Raw genomic sequence first — 19,895 nt, forward strand, 5'->3', positions numbered from 1 at the left:
ATATCTAAATGAACTGGAACAAGCCAAATACCCATAGAGCCTGAAGTATAACACCCTACTTAAGGAAATGTTTTCAATTAGCAGGTCAGATTCTGAACATGCTGCTTGACCACAAAGCCGGGAAAGGCCCTCAAAAGATTAGCTCACCCTGCTGTGCTTACATAGCCCAAAGAAAATACCTCCCAGCTCATTACTAGTTTATCCACTGGCAATAAATCTGTAGTTGTCTGTGTTGAAGGCTGTCAATTTGTCAGCAAATGCAGGTCCCAGTAGCATATACTCCTGCAGAGAAACAGCACAAAACCATGACACATGCCTAGCTATGGGCATGATCCAGCAAAGGGCTGAGTGTCCTGAAGTGAAACAATGGATGATCATCAGCATCTCACAAGAGATGCTAAGCCCCTCCCTGGATCAGGCCCCGACATTGCATGGCACTGGATGAGCTTAGCAATAACGCACAGGCAGTTTCTCCTTTCTTTGAATTTAGCCATGCTTTAGCTATTCCATCTAATGTCACTTAAAGATAACAAACTAATATTCAGCACATGTACCCTGCCTGAGAGTTTCTGCAGAAATCAAGAGCGTGGAAAGCAGCTGATTTGTTAACCCTCAAAACATTAAAGGACCCCTGTATGTTACACACACAAAAATATCCCCGGGTGAGCAGAACCCCTTAAAAAAAACAGGTCTTTTTTCCTTTGTACTTCATCTGGGGTCTAATAAGGCCAGCACCTCTAGTAGTAGCTATTTCTGGTATTAGACTGTTGGCTAATTATTTGTTGCTGCTGCTGCACCTGAGATTGAGAGCCGAAGAACCTATTCATGGTGTGTTGTCCTGCTTCACCCCAATGCCAAGTCAGGAGAGTGAGAAACTTTTCAGTTTTTACATGGTCGTTTATCTGTCTCAGGTTACAACGCCAGCAGGAAAGAAATAGTTTTACGCTAATGAGACTGACCCTCAGTCGCTAATGCATTTTAGCAGGTCTTCAAAAACTGTATTCACTAAGTAAGTGCTTTCCTGACTCAAGGCCTAAAACTAAAACACACATTTATCTTCCTCTCCTGCTGCCTCTCTTCCCCACCCTCTTCCCCCACTCTTGACTTCAGTGGGACTTAAGCACATGCTTAAAGTGCTATCCTAACCAAGGATGGATTTAAGTGTTTGCTTAAGTACTTTCCTGAATCAAGGCTGCAATTAATTAACTCTGTGAATTCATGCAAACCTAAGAGTAGTAAGGTCCCCCTTATCCTTCCAGTTGTATTTTGCAACTGCTACTGAAGCCCAGCATATGACGACTTCAGTGAGAAACATGAACATGCACTAGCTGTTTGATTTGCCTCTCACCCGATCCATGGGATCTTCAACTTATTTCAGCACCCAGAGTAAATTGTTCCAACAGCCTCCGGGTATATTTTTCTTTGCTTTGCACTAACATAGCTAACCTTAGAACCACAAGGATGTCTTTAAAGGAGACTAACTGTGCAGCTTTAGAGAAAACAAACTTGCAGGATCGAATTCATCCCTACGTTAAGTAGATGCAGTTCCAGAATCAGCGGCAGATTCGCGTCTCTTTTCCACATTGAGCCAATGAAGTCAATAAGTGACTTTGTCCCTGCACAGAATATAGAATTAAATGCTGGGTCTGAGCCACAGCACAAAAAACTTCAGAGTTATTTTTAAATAAGTATATTAAATATTAAGAATTAGGGCACACTTATTAAAATTGCATTGTATATTATCCTAGGCACTGGGGTAGACAGTACATGGAATATAGGTCAATTTGGCAGAAGACTGCTTGGTGTCACCCTATGAATTCAGTCATTGGCTGCGTTACCTTAACTAATCTCTGGGCTGCACAGTGAGAGTCCTTTGATGTCTCCCTCTGCTTCAGTTGGAGACCTCTAATCGCCTCTTATCACTAGGTGAATGCCAGCAGTGTGCTCTCTCTCTGGATAGAGAAGACCACACCTGCTTCCTAAGATTCATTTGATATGTGGGTCTGCCACCAAAGAACATTTGCTTTACTAGTGGGGAGCAAACCTGCCTATAAATGCCAAGAACAATGCACCTGCTTCACTGCTCAGGGGATGTAGAACTATTGATTTCACTGCAGTTACACCACCTTATGGAGATATACCTATCTCATAGAGCTGGAAGAGACCCCAAAAAGTCCAGCCCCCTGCCTTCACTAGCAGGACCAAGTACTGATTTTGCCCCAGATCCCTAAGTGGCCCCCTCAAGGATTGAACTCACAACCCTGGGTTTAGTAGGCCAATGCTCAAACCACTGAGCTATCAGTTAGCATGCTTGTCAAGAAGCCTGACCCAATAGGCAAAAGTCTAGAGTGAAGCTCCCAGTTCCAGGTCTCCTGCATGGTGTTGATTGTCTTCCACACTGAGGATGGCTGAATAGTTCAAGTGCTGTAGTGTATATTACATAGATAGGTTTTTAAAGAGTGAGCCCTCTAGTGGTGCTCATTGTGTTGTGTGTTTTAGAAACCGCCAGACCCAGAGCAGCAGTATATATGTAGCTAGGCCTGACACATTTGTGTCTTTTTAGTAAACGTGGTAATTGGGACCTAACTGTGCCCAGGTAGTTTCTTCATATTGAAAGAGCAAAAAGGCACAAGAAGCGCCAATTTGCAATGTGCCCTTTAAGGAGTGAATTTGATGGTGTGCAACCCAATTTAGTTGCAATCCAAAATGAGACATTATTCTCCTTTCCCTGGACATATGAAATTCCTATTAATGGTAATGTGCATATGCCCTGAGAGAAGAAACTCTATGAGTAATTATATGTATGGGGGAGTACAAAGCATAGCACTGCAAAGATTCATTCATAAATTTTAAGGCCCGAGGACACAACTACATCATCTTCACTGATTTCCTGTATAGCACAGGCCCTGGAACATCTCCCCATAACTCCTCTGTGTAGTCCAAAAACAGCCATAAGAAAAACACACATATTAGAATATTGCAAACTTTAAAGGTTGTTCTGAATCTGGAAGTAACATAAGGTACTGGACTCTCTCCTGCTCCTACTGCTGTCAACGGAAGTCAATATTGCCATTAACTAAAACAGGGGTGTTTCTACCTGTATGAAGAGCAGTATTTTGTTCGGTACCATGGGCAAAATTAATCTCCTGTGAAAATCCAGTTAATTTAACGGATAATGTTGCTCCTGTAGTTTTGTGATTTTCAACTGTTGAATTTCTTATTTCTTTCCCCTCTACCCTCAGAAAAGACATTTTCTTTAAACAGCAGAGATATCCTGGACAACAGCATTTAGACATCCTACTTACAAATTCCCTGCTAGTCAACTTCCATAGGGTATGGGAAGCAAATTCTACAGTTGTCTTCCCATCTCCAGGACTGTAACATCAAACTGCATTTTAAATGCACCTGGCCAACATTCAGAGGAATGCCACACACAGGAGATGATCCAGATTGTCTACACTGCTTGTGTTAGGTCATTGTGGATGGATTAAAACTCTGAGAAAGAGGCAAAGAAGGTAGAATGGCTGGTTTTCATTTTATTTGTATTACAGTAACATTGTGGTGGCCACAATGAAGATCAGAGACCTATTATGCTAGGCACTGTTCGGACGCATAGGGCAGGGGCCAGGGACGGTCTCTGGCTGACATCTGAAAATCTACACAGATACTACAAACGGTAGGAGAGGAAACAGGTGCAGAGAAGTGAAGTGACTTGCCCAAGTCACCCAGTGGGTTAGGAGGGCTAGGATTAGAACAACAGGCTCCTGCCTAGTTCTGTAACTTTTTGCAACGCTGGGTTTTTTTCTGTAATAAAAACAATTTAAATAGTTGTTTGCTTGATCATTAATATTCTAAATGAATTACAAAGCCAGCTTGTCTCCACCCCATAGACACTAAAGATTCCATAGTACTCTGTAAGCAGGTCACCAGCTGCACTTAAATGTTCAAACACTGACATATTAATCAGGGCCAAGACTTGAAGAAGCAGAAAGTTAGGCTCCTAAATCCCAATTTAATCAACTAAATGAGCGGCCTGCTATTCAAAAGCAGTGAGCACCCAGCAGGTCCCACTAATCTCAATGGCTCAGCACTTGGGGGAAAAAACAGGCCACTTAAGGTGCCTGAATAGGGATTTAGAAGTCCGTCCATAGCCGCCTATTTTTGAAAGATGTGGGCCACCCAAGGTGGTTGCCTCAGCGTCCTTGACCAAGTTTTCCCCTCATTTTCCCATCATTATGCAGCATGCCTGTTGTTGCCACCACCCATGTTGCAGAGGTGACAGCATTTCAGTGGTGCTTTGGGATCCTTTAGGGTGAAATTCACTGTGTAAATGTAATAATGTCCTAGCAAGTGGAATTGCAACGTGGGGTCACCCGAATGACGTGATCAACTCTGAGAAAGTTACCTTGTCCTGCAGTAGCTAGGATGGTCTTTCTAGCAATAAGCAGTAATTTTCTGCAGGCCAGTCATGGATTAATACATCTGCCTGTTACATTTAAAAAAAAAATCCCTCTCATTATGTATTTACATTTGCAGAGGCTAAAGATATTTGTGCCAAAGTTAGGCCCTGATGCTTAAGGGCTTTGCTGAACAGGAATGGACTTAAGCACATGCTTAGCCAGGGACATTGACAATGTGGGTCAAGTTTTTCAAAAAAAAAAAGGAAGTTTAGTTGGACTTTTAAATAGCTCTTCCATTTAGGAGTCTAACTGGCTTAAATGGGACTTAGGCAAATATGTAAATGCTTTGCTGAACTGGGCCTTAAATGCAAAAGTTTGGGACATACCAAATCAGAGCTCCAGTCCCGATTGTGGCACAGCATTCCTCTGCATCCTGCAGCAATTCAGAGGGAGTGAAATTCTCCCCTGTGCAGAGCGCGAGCATAAGGCCCATTCACCACTGAGGCCTAAATGGGGGTTTTGTGCTGGCCTTCTGCACTGGGGAGAGTTTCACCTGCTAGGCCTCGTCTACAACAGTATCACCACCCCAAATGTTCAAAAATCATGAAATTAAAAATATGCTCATTATTCAGCCAAAAATCAAGTTATTGGTCTTCTGATTTTTTTAACCTTTAGGTTGCACTTGGGTCACATTTTCAACCTTTTCTCCCCAACCATGAAGGCTAAATAGGTTTTTAATGAAAGCTGAGAATCTCATGTATAACTCCAGGAACTGGGGTGTCAATATAAATACCAAAGTTTGTAAAACTTATAGTAAAATTGCAAAAATTGATAACACTGTTGTACTATGCAGAGCAACCAGGACCAGCTCCAGGCACCAGCAAACCAAACACGTGCTTGGGGCGGCACAATTTCAGGGGTGGCAATCCAGGTGGATTTTTTTGTTGTTGTTGCTGCTTCGGCAGTGGCACTCTTGGAGGTTTTTTAAAAGGTGTAATTTTTAACCAGTAAGGGTGATCAGATAAAGCAAGCCTAGTTTAACCTATAATAAAATTGACTAGGAACAGATTTAAAGCTAAACTGCAAAAAAGCAAAACAAAAAAAAGCCCCCACTCCTAAACCAACCTAAAGGGATTTGCACCAGTTAAATCAATTTAGTTAAATGGACATAGATTCAAACTCGCACTAGTTTAGTTAAACTAAGTTTGTCTACACTGCAATCGGGAGCTGTGATTCCAGCACGCATAGACATACCCAGATTGCTGCAGCACAGACAGTGGCCACTCAAACCTGTGCCCAGTGATCTGGGTGGGTGGGGCTAGCCTGTGCCGCTACTTGTTCTGCCATGGCTTTACTACTGCTCTTATTCAAGTTAGCTTGGTTATGTCTATGCCTGCTGCAGTTACACCTCCTGACTGCCATGTAGACATACCCTAAAGCATTAATGTCACTGGGCGGGATTTTCTAAAGCACCTACAGGAATTAGGTACCGACTGCCAATGGAGTTAGGCACCTGTGAGCTGGGTGAGATTTCAGTGTTTAACCCAAGTGCCTCTTATTTCTCTCATCTGTAAAATAGGGATATTAATTCTTAACTACAGGACATCAAGGAGGGGAAGGGGAAGGGTACTGGGAGGTTAAGTTAATTAAGATATGTAAAGCTCTATGAAATCTTCAGACAGAATGTGCCTTTCTGGCATATTTAGAAGGAATATCTTTGTGCCTGACGTAAGTTAATTGACAATAGCAGCTAGCTTCATCAACAGCCCACAACAGTTAAAAAATTAAGAAACTTAACAAAATAAAAAAGGGCAACATGTTTGCAGTACTAGTGTGTTAAAAGGCTGCACAGTCTTCACCACTCTCTACTAAACACAAATCCAGAGACGGGAAGTTATAGATCGAAGTCTCTTCCTGCTCCTTGAGATATCACTTCAGTGACGGCTCTCCTTGGAAAAGCAGAAATCTCCCTGGGTTTTATTTCACATGACAAGGTCATAACCAAGAAATGAGCTGAGATTATTAATTCTGTCGTGTGAAAGCATCTGCAACAAGAGCACACACTGTTTTTGTTTTGGCAAACAGTCTGACAATGGTGTTCTCCAGTCATGTCGCGGCAGTAAAGGTGAAGCTGGGTTCTATGCTTCTCTAGAAATGAGTTTGACTACAGTGGTCAAAAGAGATTCTTTTTCTATATCCAAGAAAGCAATGACATTTCAGGAAAATTACATGGCAAATAAATTTGCTGCCAAGATGCATAGGATTGCACAGTCCCTTGCCCTTGTGCTGAAGGGGAAAGCAGTAAAATATTAATGACCATATTTGTACCAGCTCGAATCAAGAAGTTTAGAGACAAAAGGTTATCCTGTAACTTTGGAATTACTGCATTCCGCCAGAGAATTAAGTCTTTCAAATACGGTGCTTGCAATGGTCTGTTTTTCTACAAATGGAGCAGTGGGGTTTAACCTAGTAAGTAAAATGGCAGCAAGAATTTCCCATGTGTACTGAATTGTTTGTATCTATGTTTTCTTTCCAGTTGGAGTTGTCTAACACAGCAATCCTTCATCAGATTAGGAGAGACCAAGTCACAGATGCATGTCGAGCCAACAGCATGTCTAGCAGGAAACGCCGTGTGCTGACACCCAACGATCTCAAACATTTGGTGGTGGATGAAGATCATGAAATGATCTATTGTTATGTACCCAAGGTGGCCTGTACAAACTGGAAGAGAGTCATGATGGTCTTGACAGGAAGGGGCAAATACAGTGACCCCATGGAAATACCAGCCAATGAAGCCCATATATCCTCAAACCTGAAGACCCTCAACCAGTACAGCATTCCAGAGATCAACCACCGCTTAAAAAGCTACATGAAGTTCCTATTTGTCCGTGAGCCTTTCGAGAGACTGGTGTCAGCCTATAGGAACAAGTTCACTCAGAAGTACAATACCTCCTTTCACAAGAGATACGGTACCAAAATCGTGAGGCGCCAAAGGAAAAATGCCACCCAGGAGGCTCTGCGTAAAGGTGATGATGTGAAATTTGAGGAGTTTGTGGCATATCTCATTGACCCAAATACCCAAAGAGAAGAACCTTTCAATGAGCACTGGCAAACTGTCTACTCCCTCTGCCACCCCTGCCATATCCATTATGACCTCATAGGAAAGTATGAGACACTTGAAGATGATTCCAATTACATCCTTCAACTTGCAGGAGTAGGCAGCTACCTGAAGTTCCCCACCTATGCAAAGTCTACGAGAACTACTGATGAAATGACCACAGAGTTCTTCCAGAACATCAGCTCGGAACACCAAACACAACTGTACGAAGTCTACAAACTTGATTTTTTAATGTTCAATTACTCAGTGCCAAGCTACCTGAAACTGGAATGAGGGGGAGGAGGAGGAAAGAGAGCCTGTTTTATTTAAGATTTTTATTTGTCATAATAAATATGGAGAATTGTTATTTTGTAAATTAATATTTTCTTTTTGAATGATGCTGCGAGCAGCACAGTCAAAATTATTTAAATCATCTGTAAGAAAGGACAGTTCTCTTTGCGGGGTAACAGGATGGTGGTGATCTCGCTTTAGAAATGAATATTACTGCTACACTGTTTATAAACGTTAATTGTGTTCTGGTGAATTTCATTTATCTTTGCATTCAACAAATTCTAATTAATGTTATTTATACTTATTTAAAACATGGTCTCTTGGTAGGTTTCACTTGAGCAGCAGAAATACAATAATATTTGGACAAAGGGAATCTGGTTTTGTGCTTTCCTCAGCTGAATTTGTTTGTTTATTGTTACTAGCCGTATGTTTTGGAAACCCTAGTAGAAATAATTTCTTCCAAGGCGATTCTGCACTTAAAGCAAAATTAGAAAGTTCTCTTCTCATACAAGAAAGAAAAATATGAAACACATTTTGTTACAAAAATATTTAAAATCCAGGACCAAGAGAAATTGGTTTCTTCAAGGGATACATTCAAGCATACATTTCTTATCTGGACATGGTAATATCGCCAGTATCGTTTGTGTCCCAGTGCCTGGCATGTCCAAGCCTGCCAGCCCAATGAATGCTGACAGGGATTTGTGCATATTACAGACCAACAAAGTATGTGCCAAGAGTTTCAAAATTAACTGGAGAGTCTGAATGCTCAACCTGAGCCACTTTAATGGAGGCCTGATTTCAGCGTGTGGGTGCTTAACATTTTCTAAAAAAAAATCAGGCCCTTTTAAAAGATCTTAAGTTGGGCACCACTAGTCACTTCAGAGAATCTTGGCAATAAGAAGTTTGTATATACGGTACAGGCATCCAAAAAGATCACCTTCATATTGAGCTGAGCATACGGGGCAATAAAAGCACTCCTGTATCCTTAATACATGTTGGTTTCATGGCCTCTCCCCTCCAGGGGTAGTGCTGTTTTCTATTTATTAGTCAATATTAAACACCATTGGTGAGCGTGTTTCTAATTTCCAGTGGTTTCATACTGCACCTGAGCTCAGTCTAGTATGAGAACATGACCCTTTGATGTAAGGTGAATGTTTCCGTAGCAGTTGCTCTGTATATAATGTTTGTTGAGATGGCATATTGTGCCAGGAGGAGTAGATTGTTCAAAACATTCTCCAGATAACAAAATAAACAAAGTATGGATAATTTTAGTCACTATAAATAAGAAAAAATGGTATTCTAATCCAGAACTATTAGCAAACTCAGTGCGAAGAATACAGACTTCTCCAACTGCAAAAATTATTTAATTTTATCTGCATTGGACGTAAATGGGATCCGGCAGTGGGTATGCTATTTATGAAATATTACATACTCTCTACTGAGCTATCTTGACCTGGAGAGGTAGCAGAGGGAACAAATTCAATACATTGCTTTACCACTTTCTTCTGGCTTATTTTCCTGGAGCTGAAAATGGAACAGAGGAATTTGTCTGAACAAGGTGTTGATGATCTAGGCTGTCACTGTGACAAGTGAAAAGTACTTTATCACCATAAAAGCGATAGGATTTTACAAAATCAAAGGTTGCTATTGATTTTGCAAACATTCATTGGGCTTGGATTTTGTTTTGCAAAAAACAAGGTGATGGGTTAAAAAAAAACCTTTCAAAGGTGCCTATGTGATTTAGGAGCCTACATGTGATGCTTTTTTTTAAACTTAGAGTTGTCCATATCTGTGTCTCTCTATAATCAAATTCCCAATGTTCAAAAGTTGTGAGGAGGGTTAGATAAAACAGCTCTGCTTTTGATCCAATATATCAGTCTCTGGGCTAGACCCTGGAATTACACAGATTTACAATTGTGTCAGTCACCAGGACCCACACAGACACTGTTGACTTTTAAAGGGGACTAGGACTTAGAGGAAATAGGAGTTGGTCTTATTTTGCAAAGCTATTGCTGGACAAAAATCTCAGTCAGGACAAAGTAACAAAGCTAACAAGAAGCAACTAACATACTTTCACAGCTGAAATTTGGCCTTTAACCCCCCCCACCCCCAGTCAATTCTAAAATTGACATTTTATATATAAAACCCAGATACTATTTGGGAGAGAGGATAACAGCAGGGCTAGTATGCAATTGGCTGTCTGAATTTATGAATTCCTAAGTGGTTTCTGATTGCCTACTCATGTTTTACTTGAAAGCAGTTTTGTCTTGGATAGCGTGTGGGGATCTGGTGCAAGTGCCTATCAGTGTGTGCCCTGTCTCTCTTTTATTATGTAGTTCACTGGTTATATATTTGCTTTTTTAAAACCCCCATCTACACTGATGGTGGATTTTTTCTACAAGTTATTTATAGGTTGTATCTGCTTGCTCAATGTTGTGCCTGGCAGTATTAGTATTTTGGTCCAATTTTCTCTATCATCCGTTGGGTGTGTTTTCCCCCTTTACAGGAAGTTATTTTAAACTTGTCATGTAAGAAAAAATGCTGGTCAGTAAATTTTTAAAAAATAAGGAATGATGCACTTTCCCTCTGTCTTTTTGTTTCTACTCATCCCTTGTCATCACCACAATTTCATATGTTTTATATATTCTCTTTCATTTAACTGTTTTGTGGATGCATTTTATTTCATGTTTTTTGCTAAAAAGCACTGGGTGGAGAATGTTTGGCAAAATGAGGAAATTGCATGCTATTAAAAGAACCAAGATTTTCAACAGCAGCTGGTGATTCGGATGCCTAAATTGAGGCATTTTAAAAGAAGCCTGATCTCAGAAGGCAGGTGCTCAGCACTTTCTGAAAATCCTTATAAAAGGTCTCTCAAATTGGGCACCCAAAATCGCTGCTTGTTCTTGAAAGTCTTGGGCCTAGTTTATCACAGGCTGTTGATTTAAATAAGGTGGAACAAATTTGACAACATTGAGTATAGTTTTAAAAAACCCAAATTGACAAATAGAATATGGTAATATCCAGCTTCCTAATTGGGACTAAACAAGAGGATCTACTTAAAACTACAGGGTGTATTGATTTGACTGAGCCAAATTTTCTTTTGCCTGAACCCATAGAGATGAGGATCTTCTTATATATTCAAAAAGGCACCATCCTTTCACAGTGAAAAGACTGGCAGAAAAACAAGATTTCTCTTTTTTCTCCCACAATTTCCCAAACCCAAGATAAAAGATTGAATCCAGCAATGGAATTCAGAGCATCCATTTATCCTTAATTCCACTAACACACCACTCACACCTAATATTTGTTAAGACCAATGAAAACTTCACAGAGGAGAGGTTCCATAAGCGTAGTTTGACTCAATTTGTGGGGGGGGAGGGGATGGGGGGGAAAGCAGTTCCAGTCAGGCCAACAGGGCCATTTGGGGTGTGGGGGGGGAATGCAAATTCCGTGCCTGCCCGAGGCTTGCAGTTTTGAGGGGATGGGGACAAAGTGACCACAGCTGAAAAATGAGGGAGTATAAAACTAAGTACAAAACATTGATCCCAAACAGTACATACAAAGGCTGAGGCCATGTCTTCATGCTCTGATAGTTGTTACCAGTGTGGCTAGAGTAGAGTAGTTTGTCTACAGTGGATCCAAACCTGTAAGCTTCTGGACTCTAAACTATACTGAGTCCACCTCATGGAATGTCATCTAGTTAGATTTCACAGAAATTGGACTTCCTCCATGCTTCAGCCTCCTAACAAACATTTTGAGAGACTGTCTAACCAAGTCTTACACACTGCAATGGCAAAGTGCTTTTAGAAGTAAATTGACCCCTGCTGTTTTAAGGTTAACTGTAGTCTGCTGCACTTTTCAGGTACAAAAAGGGACTGTCCTTACTATTACTCTTGTTACAGAGAGTGTTATTTTCTTACATGCATGCACAATACATGTACATATAATTTAACATCAGTGTGCGGTTTGATTTTTTTTTAACCTATTTGTATGCAGTAGAAGGCTTGTTGTAGAAAAGTATCTCCTCATATCTGAATATACTATTAATAAAACAAACAAAAAAAGCTAACTTATACATTGCCAACAAAAGTGTGAATGCTCATGAATCTTTCCCTGAAGAGAAAAAAAAGCCATTCAAGCCTGATTATTTTTCTAAGTAACTTCAATTAAATTGAAGAAAGAGTTTCTCTGTGTGTTTTATTTTTGTCTTGCATTCCAATATACAGATTAGGGAGGGGTTTTTAAAGCAAAAAACCCACACACTTTGAGGTAAGCAACAGATTGTATAAGATGGTAATGCCAGAAGGGACCATGATGCTCATCTAGTCAGATCTCTTGCATAACAGACCATAGAACCACATACTAATTCCTCCATTAACCCCATAACTTGTGTTTGAGCTACAGCCACTCCTAGAAAGATCTGCAGTCTTGCCTTCAAGATTGCAAGTAGACACTTGGTCTCCAGCATGGAAAACGGAGCTGCTCTTGGCAATGGCCTAAATTAGTTTTCACCCCTAAGCTAGGGGTAGGATTAATGTGGACAGGGGCGGCTCCAGGCCCCAACACGCCAAGCGCGTGCTTGGGGCGGCATGCCACGGGGGGCGCTCTGCCGGTCGCCGGGAGGGCAGCAGGCAGGGAGCCTTCGGCGGCATGCCTGCGGAGGGTCCGCTGGTCCCGCAGCTCCGGTGGACCTCCCGCAGGTGTGCCTGCGGTGGGTCCGCTGGTCCCACGGCTTCAGTGGAGCCGCAGGACCAGCGGACCCTCCGCAGGCACGCCTGCGGGAGGTCCACCAGAGCCGCGGGACTGGTGACTGGCAGAGCGCCCCCACGGCATGCCGCCGTGTTTGGGGCGGCGAAATGTCTAGGGCCGCCCCTGAATGTGGAGGTAGTTTCTCCCAAGGAGGAGAGCCGGACTGCAATGCATTTGACATTGATAGGCCCTGAAACCAAGGATTGCCTTACAACGGATCAACACTAGTGGCCCAGTTCTCATTTTCACTGAGGCCCCTTGTGCCACTCTGGCAGTGTAAAGAAAAATCAGTAGGAGTTAGATTGGTACCTAAAAACCTTTGTGAATCCTACCCTAAGAAGAACAGGAGTACACGTGGCACCTTAGAGACTAACAAATTTATTTGAGCATAAGCTTTCGTGGACTACAGCCCACTTCATCAGATGCATGCAGTGAAAAATACAGTAGGAAGAGAGAGAGATTTCTCTCTCTATATATATATATCACACACACACACACACTCACACACTCTCTCTCTCTCCATTGGCCTGCTAAACCCAGGGTTGTGAGTTCAATCCTGGAGGGGGCCATTTGGGGATTGGTCCTGCTTTGAGCAGGGGGTTGGACTAGAAGATCTCCTGAGGTCCCTTCCAACCCTAATAATCTATGAAGAGTGATCAGTTAAGGAGAGAGAGAAAAACTTTTTGTAGTGATAATCAAAATGGTCCATTTGCAGCAGTTGACAAGAAGGTGTGAGGAACAGTGGGAGGCGAGGGGGATAGACATGGGGAAATAGTTTTACTTTGTGTAATGACCCATCCACTCCCAGTCTTTATTCAAGCCTAATTTAATGGTGTCCAGTTTCCAAATTAATTCCAATTCAGCAGTCTCTCATTGGAGTCTGTTTTTGAAGTTTTTTTGTTGTAATATTGCAACTTTTAGGTCTGTAATCGAGTGGCCAGGGAGGTTGAAGTGTTCTCCAACTGGTTTTTGAATGTTATAATTCTTGATGTCTGATTTGTTTCCATTAATTCTTTTACATAGAGACTGTCCGGTTTGGCCAATGTACATGGGGACCTAATCACATCAGCCACACTATCAGAGGCTTGTTCACCTGCACATCTACCAATGTGATATATGCCATCATGTGCCAGCAATGCACATTGGCCAAACCAGACAGTCTCTACATAAAAGAATAAATAATAAAAACAAGTTATACTGGCCAAACTGCATTTAGCAGTATAACTGCATCTGTACTAGGCCCTCTTGCTGGCACTGCTGGGTTGGTCATAAATCACATCCAAACAGACATAGCTATGCCAGCAAAAGTTTATATTGTAGACGTGGCCTTGGTCTAAATCAGAAGAAGGCCGTAGGGATATAAAGCAGTGGAAAAAATTGGGAAGGGGATAAAAGTCCTGACATTTCAACCAACACACAAGGCTTTCAGCCGAAAGGAAAGGCACATAAATACAAAAACTACAAAAGGAAAAAATTAAACAGAAACCCTGAAGACTAACATTTCAGATCTAGAACAAAGCATTGGCTAACTGTATCACATGCTGCAGAGGGGAGAAATGGTATGCTAAAGATCCCAGGCCAGCAGCCCCAATGTAAAGCCTCCTAAAACTATTGTATTTGAGAGACTGTGCAACGGCATACAGTGAAACCAGTCCCTGGGTATGTCTACGCTGCAATTAAAAACCTGCAGCTGGCCCATGCCAGCTTGACTCAGGCTCAGGCTGCAGGGCTGTTTCAGTGCAGTAGAGACTTCTGGGCCTGGCTAGAACCTGGGTTCTAGGACCCTGTGAGGTGGGAGGGTGCCAGAGTTTGGGCTACATCCCAGTCTATGCTGCAATGAAACTGCCCTGCAGCCTGAGCCTGAGTCAGCTGGCATGGGCCAGCCCCAGGTGTCTAACTGGAGCGTTCATATAGCCAGACAGAAAACACTAATGGGGATTAAGCATGTGCATTTCTTAACCACAGTAAACGTATCAGCTACGTGAACATTTCAGAACACTCTACGCAGAGGGCTCACTTCAACCCACACTGCCTTAAATTCACCTCTGCAGTGAAAAGCAGGAGCTAACCAACAGCACACACAAGACCTGCATAATGTACTTTCAGCTAGTGTTAATAAATCCCACACATCCTCTTCGTGACAACATTCCCTAGAGGGGACCCATTTCAGTGTTAAAAGATAATGGAGTCAACCTAAGCTATGGCAAGTTTTCCATCAGAAATCCAACTAAGCCTCCTGATAAAGCATGGATGGACCCATCCCCTCAGTCCTCGAGGGCTTCTAGCAGCAGGAACACGTCAACATTCACACTAGTAATTATTTAAAGTTAACTGACTCTCAAATTTATTCTTCAAGTTCCTTCTCTAATATCAAAGGATCTGGCCACTGAATGGAAGCCAGCAACATCAACTCAAGGACAGATTACACTGACAGTACATGCAGCGAATGTCTGGACTCAGTGCCAGACCCCATCCCCACAACATGCAATGCGGGCAAGATTGGCAGGCCTGGCTCAGGAATAGAAATGCATGCAAACACCGCCCCCTGCTTTACATCTAGCACTGCTTTAAGTGGAGTGGTGTCTTTAATATGATAATTGTAACACCACCTGCAATTTAACATTTCTAGCCCTAGTGAACTAGTGGTAAATGTTTTCATTACAAGTTACTGTCAAGAATAAATAAATGCAACATATGATAATCAATACAAATAGTCCTACACACACAGGGCTGGGCTAAACTGAGAGCTGGTAATAAAGTCTATTGAAGGCAGGTATCAACCGAGCTCCATAGCTCAGTCACCTCCACGCCAGTCTACTTCTTCCTCTGTTTCCAGGAATAGTTGAGTTTGTTGAAGTACCCCAGGTGTCTGAAATGTATTAACGTACATTTATAGACCATGCTTCATCCTGAAGACTCTCAAAGTATGTTTACGTCTGATCCCATTGGCAAAACTCTCCTGCTTCACTGGGAGCAGGCCCAGGCCCAATATTTATAGAAGAATTGCTAACTCCACTACTGAAACAAAACTACTTCTGGGATGAAACACAGCAGCTGTTTAAGAGCATACGGCAACACAACACCAACCTAGAGCAAAACACTGAAGAACACTATTTCCAATTGAAAGTGCTTGGGGAGTTTAGGTGAGCAGAAAAGAAAAACAGTTACTAACCTTTTCAAAGATTCAGGGACTGGACGGGACCTCGAGAGGTCATCGAGTCCAGTCCCCTGCCTTCATGGCAGGACCAAATACTGTCTAGACCATTCCGGAGAGACATTTATCTAACCTGCTCTTAAATATCTCCAGAGATGGAGATTTCACAACCTCCCTAGGCAATTTATTCCAGTGTTTGACCACCTTTTGTAACTGTTCTTTCAGATGCGTTGCTCAGGTCCATTCCACTCTTGGTGTTGCGAGAAATATTCCCCCCCCCCCCAATTGTCACCCATCAGGGTGGCTCAAGCACCACCTGCTGCCCTTGGTGTTAGTATAAAGGGCCCAGCTAACCCAGAGTCCCCTCAGTGCCTTCTTTCAAGAAACTCAGCTGCGGAGGGGTAAGAGCAGGTCCTGGAATGTGCAACACACCTCAAAGACCAACCGTTACAAAAAGGTTAGTAACTAGTTTTTTTTTCCCCCTTCTTCGAGCAATTGCACATGCACTCTTGGTGACTCCCAAGCAGTTAAATAGGTAGAGCGACTGGAGTTCCTGTACATAGATTGGGGTACAGCTCAGCTAAATTTGGCATCCTCTGAATCAGTATATCATTTGAATACTGAGTGGTGGAGTAATGGGAGAGAAAGTGTGCACCAACTACCAGGTTGCTGCTTTGCAACTATCCAGAATAGGGATCTGCTCTAGGAATACCTTTGAGGATACTTGTGAACTTGTGGAGTGGGCAGTCAGCTTGTCTGAAGGCGAGACAGCTATCAGATCATAATGTATGGGTACAAGAAGTTGTCCAAGATGAAATTCTTTGTGCAGAGATTGGAAGACCTTTCATTCTGTCTGCTATGGCCATGAACCATCGGGTGGGCCACTGAAATAATTTGGTCCTGTCTATGTAGGACACCGGAGCTCATCTAATGTCCAGTGTGTGTAGCCATTGCTCATCCCTATTTGTGTGTGGTTTGGAGTAAGATACAAGCAAGTAAATTGATTAATATAAAAATCTGAAACTACCTTAGAGAGAAACCTCAGATGAGGCCATAAGTCCACCTTATTTTTAAAGATGATTGTGTATGGTGATCTGGATGTGAGGGGGTGCAGTTCATAGCCTGGTTTGGCAGAAGAAGTAATAGCACTTAGGAAAGCCACCTTCCAGGAAAGATGCAAAAGCTCAAATGATGGTCTCATAAGTTTAGGCAAAACTAAGTTCAAGTCCCAAGGGGAAACAGGTTCCTGTAGTTGAGGGTACAATCTTTCCAGGGTCTAAGGGAAAAAAACCCAAAACATTATCCATCCACATGAGGGTGGAAATCTGATACTGCTGCAGGTGAAGCTTGACAGAGGAAATAGCTACACCTTGCTGTTTCAGATGCAGCAGATAGCCAAGTATCTGTTGGATGGACAAATGCATCAGTGAGACTCCAGTTTGACAAGCCCAGATAGAGAACCACTTCAACAGGTAGGCGGCCCTCATGTAGGGCTTTCTTCTAACTAGTAAAACCTGGTGAACTTGCTCTGAGCAAGCCTGCTCCTTGGGATTTAACCATGGAGCTTCCAGGCTGTTAAATGAAGGGATTGCAGGTTTGGGTGGAGCATCTGACTACAGTCCTGGGAGAGCAAATCTGGGTGTAATGGGAGTGAGATTGGAGTCACCACTGAGTGGTCCAGCAGAGTGGAGAACCAGTGTTGGTAGGGCCCTTCCCTCCCTTAATCTGTGTAGCAGTGGGATTAAGGGAAAAGCATAAAATAGCTTTCCCATTCAGAGCAGCAGGAAGGCATCTGTGATGCAACCCTGATTGTGGTCTTGCAGGGAGCAGAACTGGTGACATTTTCTGTTGTACTTGTTTGCAAACAGGTTGATTTAGGGAGTCACCTACTACTGGAAAATGCATCTGGCTATATCTGGGCAAAGAGACCACTCGGGGTGACTACAGAAACACCTCTCAGCGTTCTGCACCTGTAGAAGCTAAGAGGCCTTAAGGTTGATTGAATGGGCTATGCAAAATTCCCATAGGTGAATTGCTTCCTGACACAAGAGGGACGATCAAGCTCCTCCCTGCATGCTGACGTAAAACATCACTGTGATATTATCCATAATGGCAAACCGGTTTCTCCCTCTGCTATGAGGTAGGAAAGCCTGACAGGCAAGACAAATCGCCCTGAGCTCTCTGACATTGATATAAAGAACAAACTCTGTTGAGGACCAAAGACCCTGAGTTTAGAGGGGTCCCAGGTGAGCTCCTCACCCTAGAGCTGATGAGTCTGAGACCAGAGTCATGGATGGTTGAGGGCAGAAGAAGGGAACGTCCATGCAAATGCTGAGAGGGATTCAACCACCAATTCAGTGAAATTAGAAGCTGTGAAGGCACCGAGAGCACAGTGTCCAGATGTAGATAGGTTGGTGAGGCCAGCCACGTCAGAAGGGGTCTGAGGTGCAGCCTTGTGTGTTGTACTACGTATGTGCATGAAGCCATGTGCCTTAGGAGCCTCATACAGTTTCAGTTTTTTGTGATCAGATGAATCTTGAGGTCTGCCACATGAGAGTGACTAGGTTTGAAATCTCAACTCTGGGAGGAATGCTCTGGCCTGGGTAGAGTCCAACACAGCCTTAATGAACTCTATCCTCTGTACTGGGCAAAGGACAGACTTGTCTGCATTGATCAGTAGTCCTAAGGCCTTGAAGGTTGAAGAAACTGAACACTGGATATAACCTGAGCTTTAGACCGGCCCTTGATTAGCCAGTCATCCAGATAAGGGTATAGCTGCACTCCTAGTCTCCTGAGCAACACTGCTACCATGGCCATACATTTTGTGAACACCCAAGGAGCTGCAGGTAGCCCGAATGGAGCCACTGTGAATTGGTAATGTGAGTGCTTCCCTACAAATCAGAGGAACTTTGCATCCTTGGTATATCGATACATGAAAATAGTCATCTTTTAAATCGAGGGCAACATATCAGTCTCCAGGATCCAGAAAGGGAATAATGGATGCCAGGGTGACCATGTGAAATTTTATATTTTGGAGATAGCTGTTAAGCTGATGCAGGTCTAAAATAGGCCTGAGACCCAGGGGCAGCTCTGTTTTTTGCCGCCCCAAGCACGGCAGTCAGGCGGCCTTCGGTGACATTTCTGCGGGATGTCCGCTGGTCACGCAGATTCGGTGGCGGTTCTGCGGGTGATCTGCCGGTCCCATGCCTTTGTTGTACCTGCAGCTGAATTGCTGCCAAAAATGCAGGACCGGCGGACCTCCTGCAGAAACGCTGCCGAAGGCTGGCTGCCTCCCTCACAGCGACCAGCAGCCCGCCGCCCAGCTTGCCGCCCCAGGCACACGCTTGCTGCGCTGGTGCCTGGAGCCACCCCTGCTGAGACCACCATTGGTTTTTGAATTAGGAAATAATGGGAGTAGAAATCCTTCCCCTCTTAAATTCTGCATAACTTCCTCTACAGTTCCAATCTGAAGCGGAGATTGAACCTCATGGACCAGAAATTCTTCATGAGAAGAATCCCTGAGGAAGAATACCATTGGAGGGTGTATTCCACTTCTACAGTGCTGAACAGCCAATGGTGCATGGTGATACAGAACCAAGCACTGAGGAAATGGGAAAGGCAGTTTGCAAAGAAAGGAAACACAGGGTCTGGCATCTTAGGACTTGGTACATCCTAAGCATTCTATCAACATGCCTGCTTAGAATGCCCTGGATGTGTAAAGTGGGGCAGACATTGAAGCAGAGATGGGAGGAGGAGATGGTCTATGCCTATAACCTCCCCCCAGGCACAATAGCAGCCCAAAACAAAAGCAAGGCCACCTCTCTTAACAACTTCCTGTGGAACGTTGGGCACGTCTCTTACTCCCTCTTAGCTTCAGCTCCCCATCAGTATGTTGAGGAGAATAGTACTTCCTTTCCCCTCATGCTTTGCCTGTCTTCTCATTTACATTGTCTGAGCCAGGGGCAAGGACTGTCTCTCTATAGGTGTATGTATAATGCCAAACACAAAGATTAGAGCATTTTGGCAATACCATACTAAAAATAGTAATGTACGTGGAAAGAATACAGAGCCTGCAGTAGCGATCTGTGCTCCAGAGCAGAGAGCTGTCATGTGGATGAGAGACATTGTTGCCTGGCATTTGTTGCTCTTGGTCATGAACTAGTGAAAGGGGTGAAATAATTTGTTTCCCTAGAAGCAGTTATAT

The 19,895-nt window shown here is 43.1% G+C and overlaps 1 protein-coding gene and 2 long non-coding RNA genes across 10 annotated transcripts in view; 1 reads left to right on the forward strand and 2 right to left on the reverse strand.

Annotated features, from left to right (window-relative positions):
- Window positions 1-11,116, forward strand: part of CHST11 (carbohydrate sulfotransferase 11) — a 280,383-nt gene extending 269,267 nt beyond the window's left edge. For all 8 annotated transcript variants that reach the window (XM_039484671.1, XM_039484661.1, XM_039484655.1 and 5 more), the window contains one exon: window positions 6,937-11,116. In XM_039484671.1, coding sequence (XP_039340605.1) covers window positions 6,937-7,791 — 855 coding nt within the window. In that variant the 3' untranslated portion in view covers window positions 7,792-11,116. The remainder of the gene's footprint in view (window positions 1-6,936) is intronic.
- Window positions 1-19,895, reverse strand: part of LOC120370280 — a 63,004-nt gene that overhangs the window by 28,005 nt on the left and 15,104 nt on the right. The gene's annotated exons all lie outside the window — the stretch shown is intronic.
- On the reverse strand, window positions 3,557-7,476 carry LOC120370285. The gene is made up of 3 exons (XR_005583686.1): window positions 7,350-7,476; window positions 4,406-4,486; window positions 3,557-3,804 (listed from the first exon to the last, which is right to left on the reverse strand). It is a non-coding gene; the product is annotated as an uncharacterized LOC120370285 (long non-coding RNA).

This window comes from Mauremys reevesii, linkage group 1 (genome assembly GCF_016161935.1).
Source record: "Mauremys reevesii isolate NIE-2019 linkage group 1, ASM1616193v1, whole genome shotgun sequence".
Classification (NCBI taxonomy): Eukaryota; Metazoa; Chordata; order Testudines; family Geoemydidae; genus Mauremys; species Mauremys reevesii.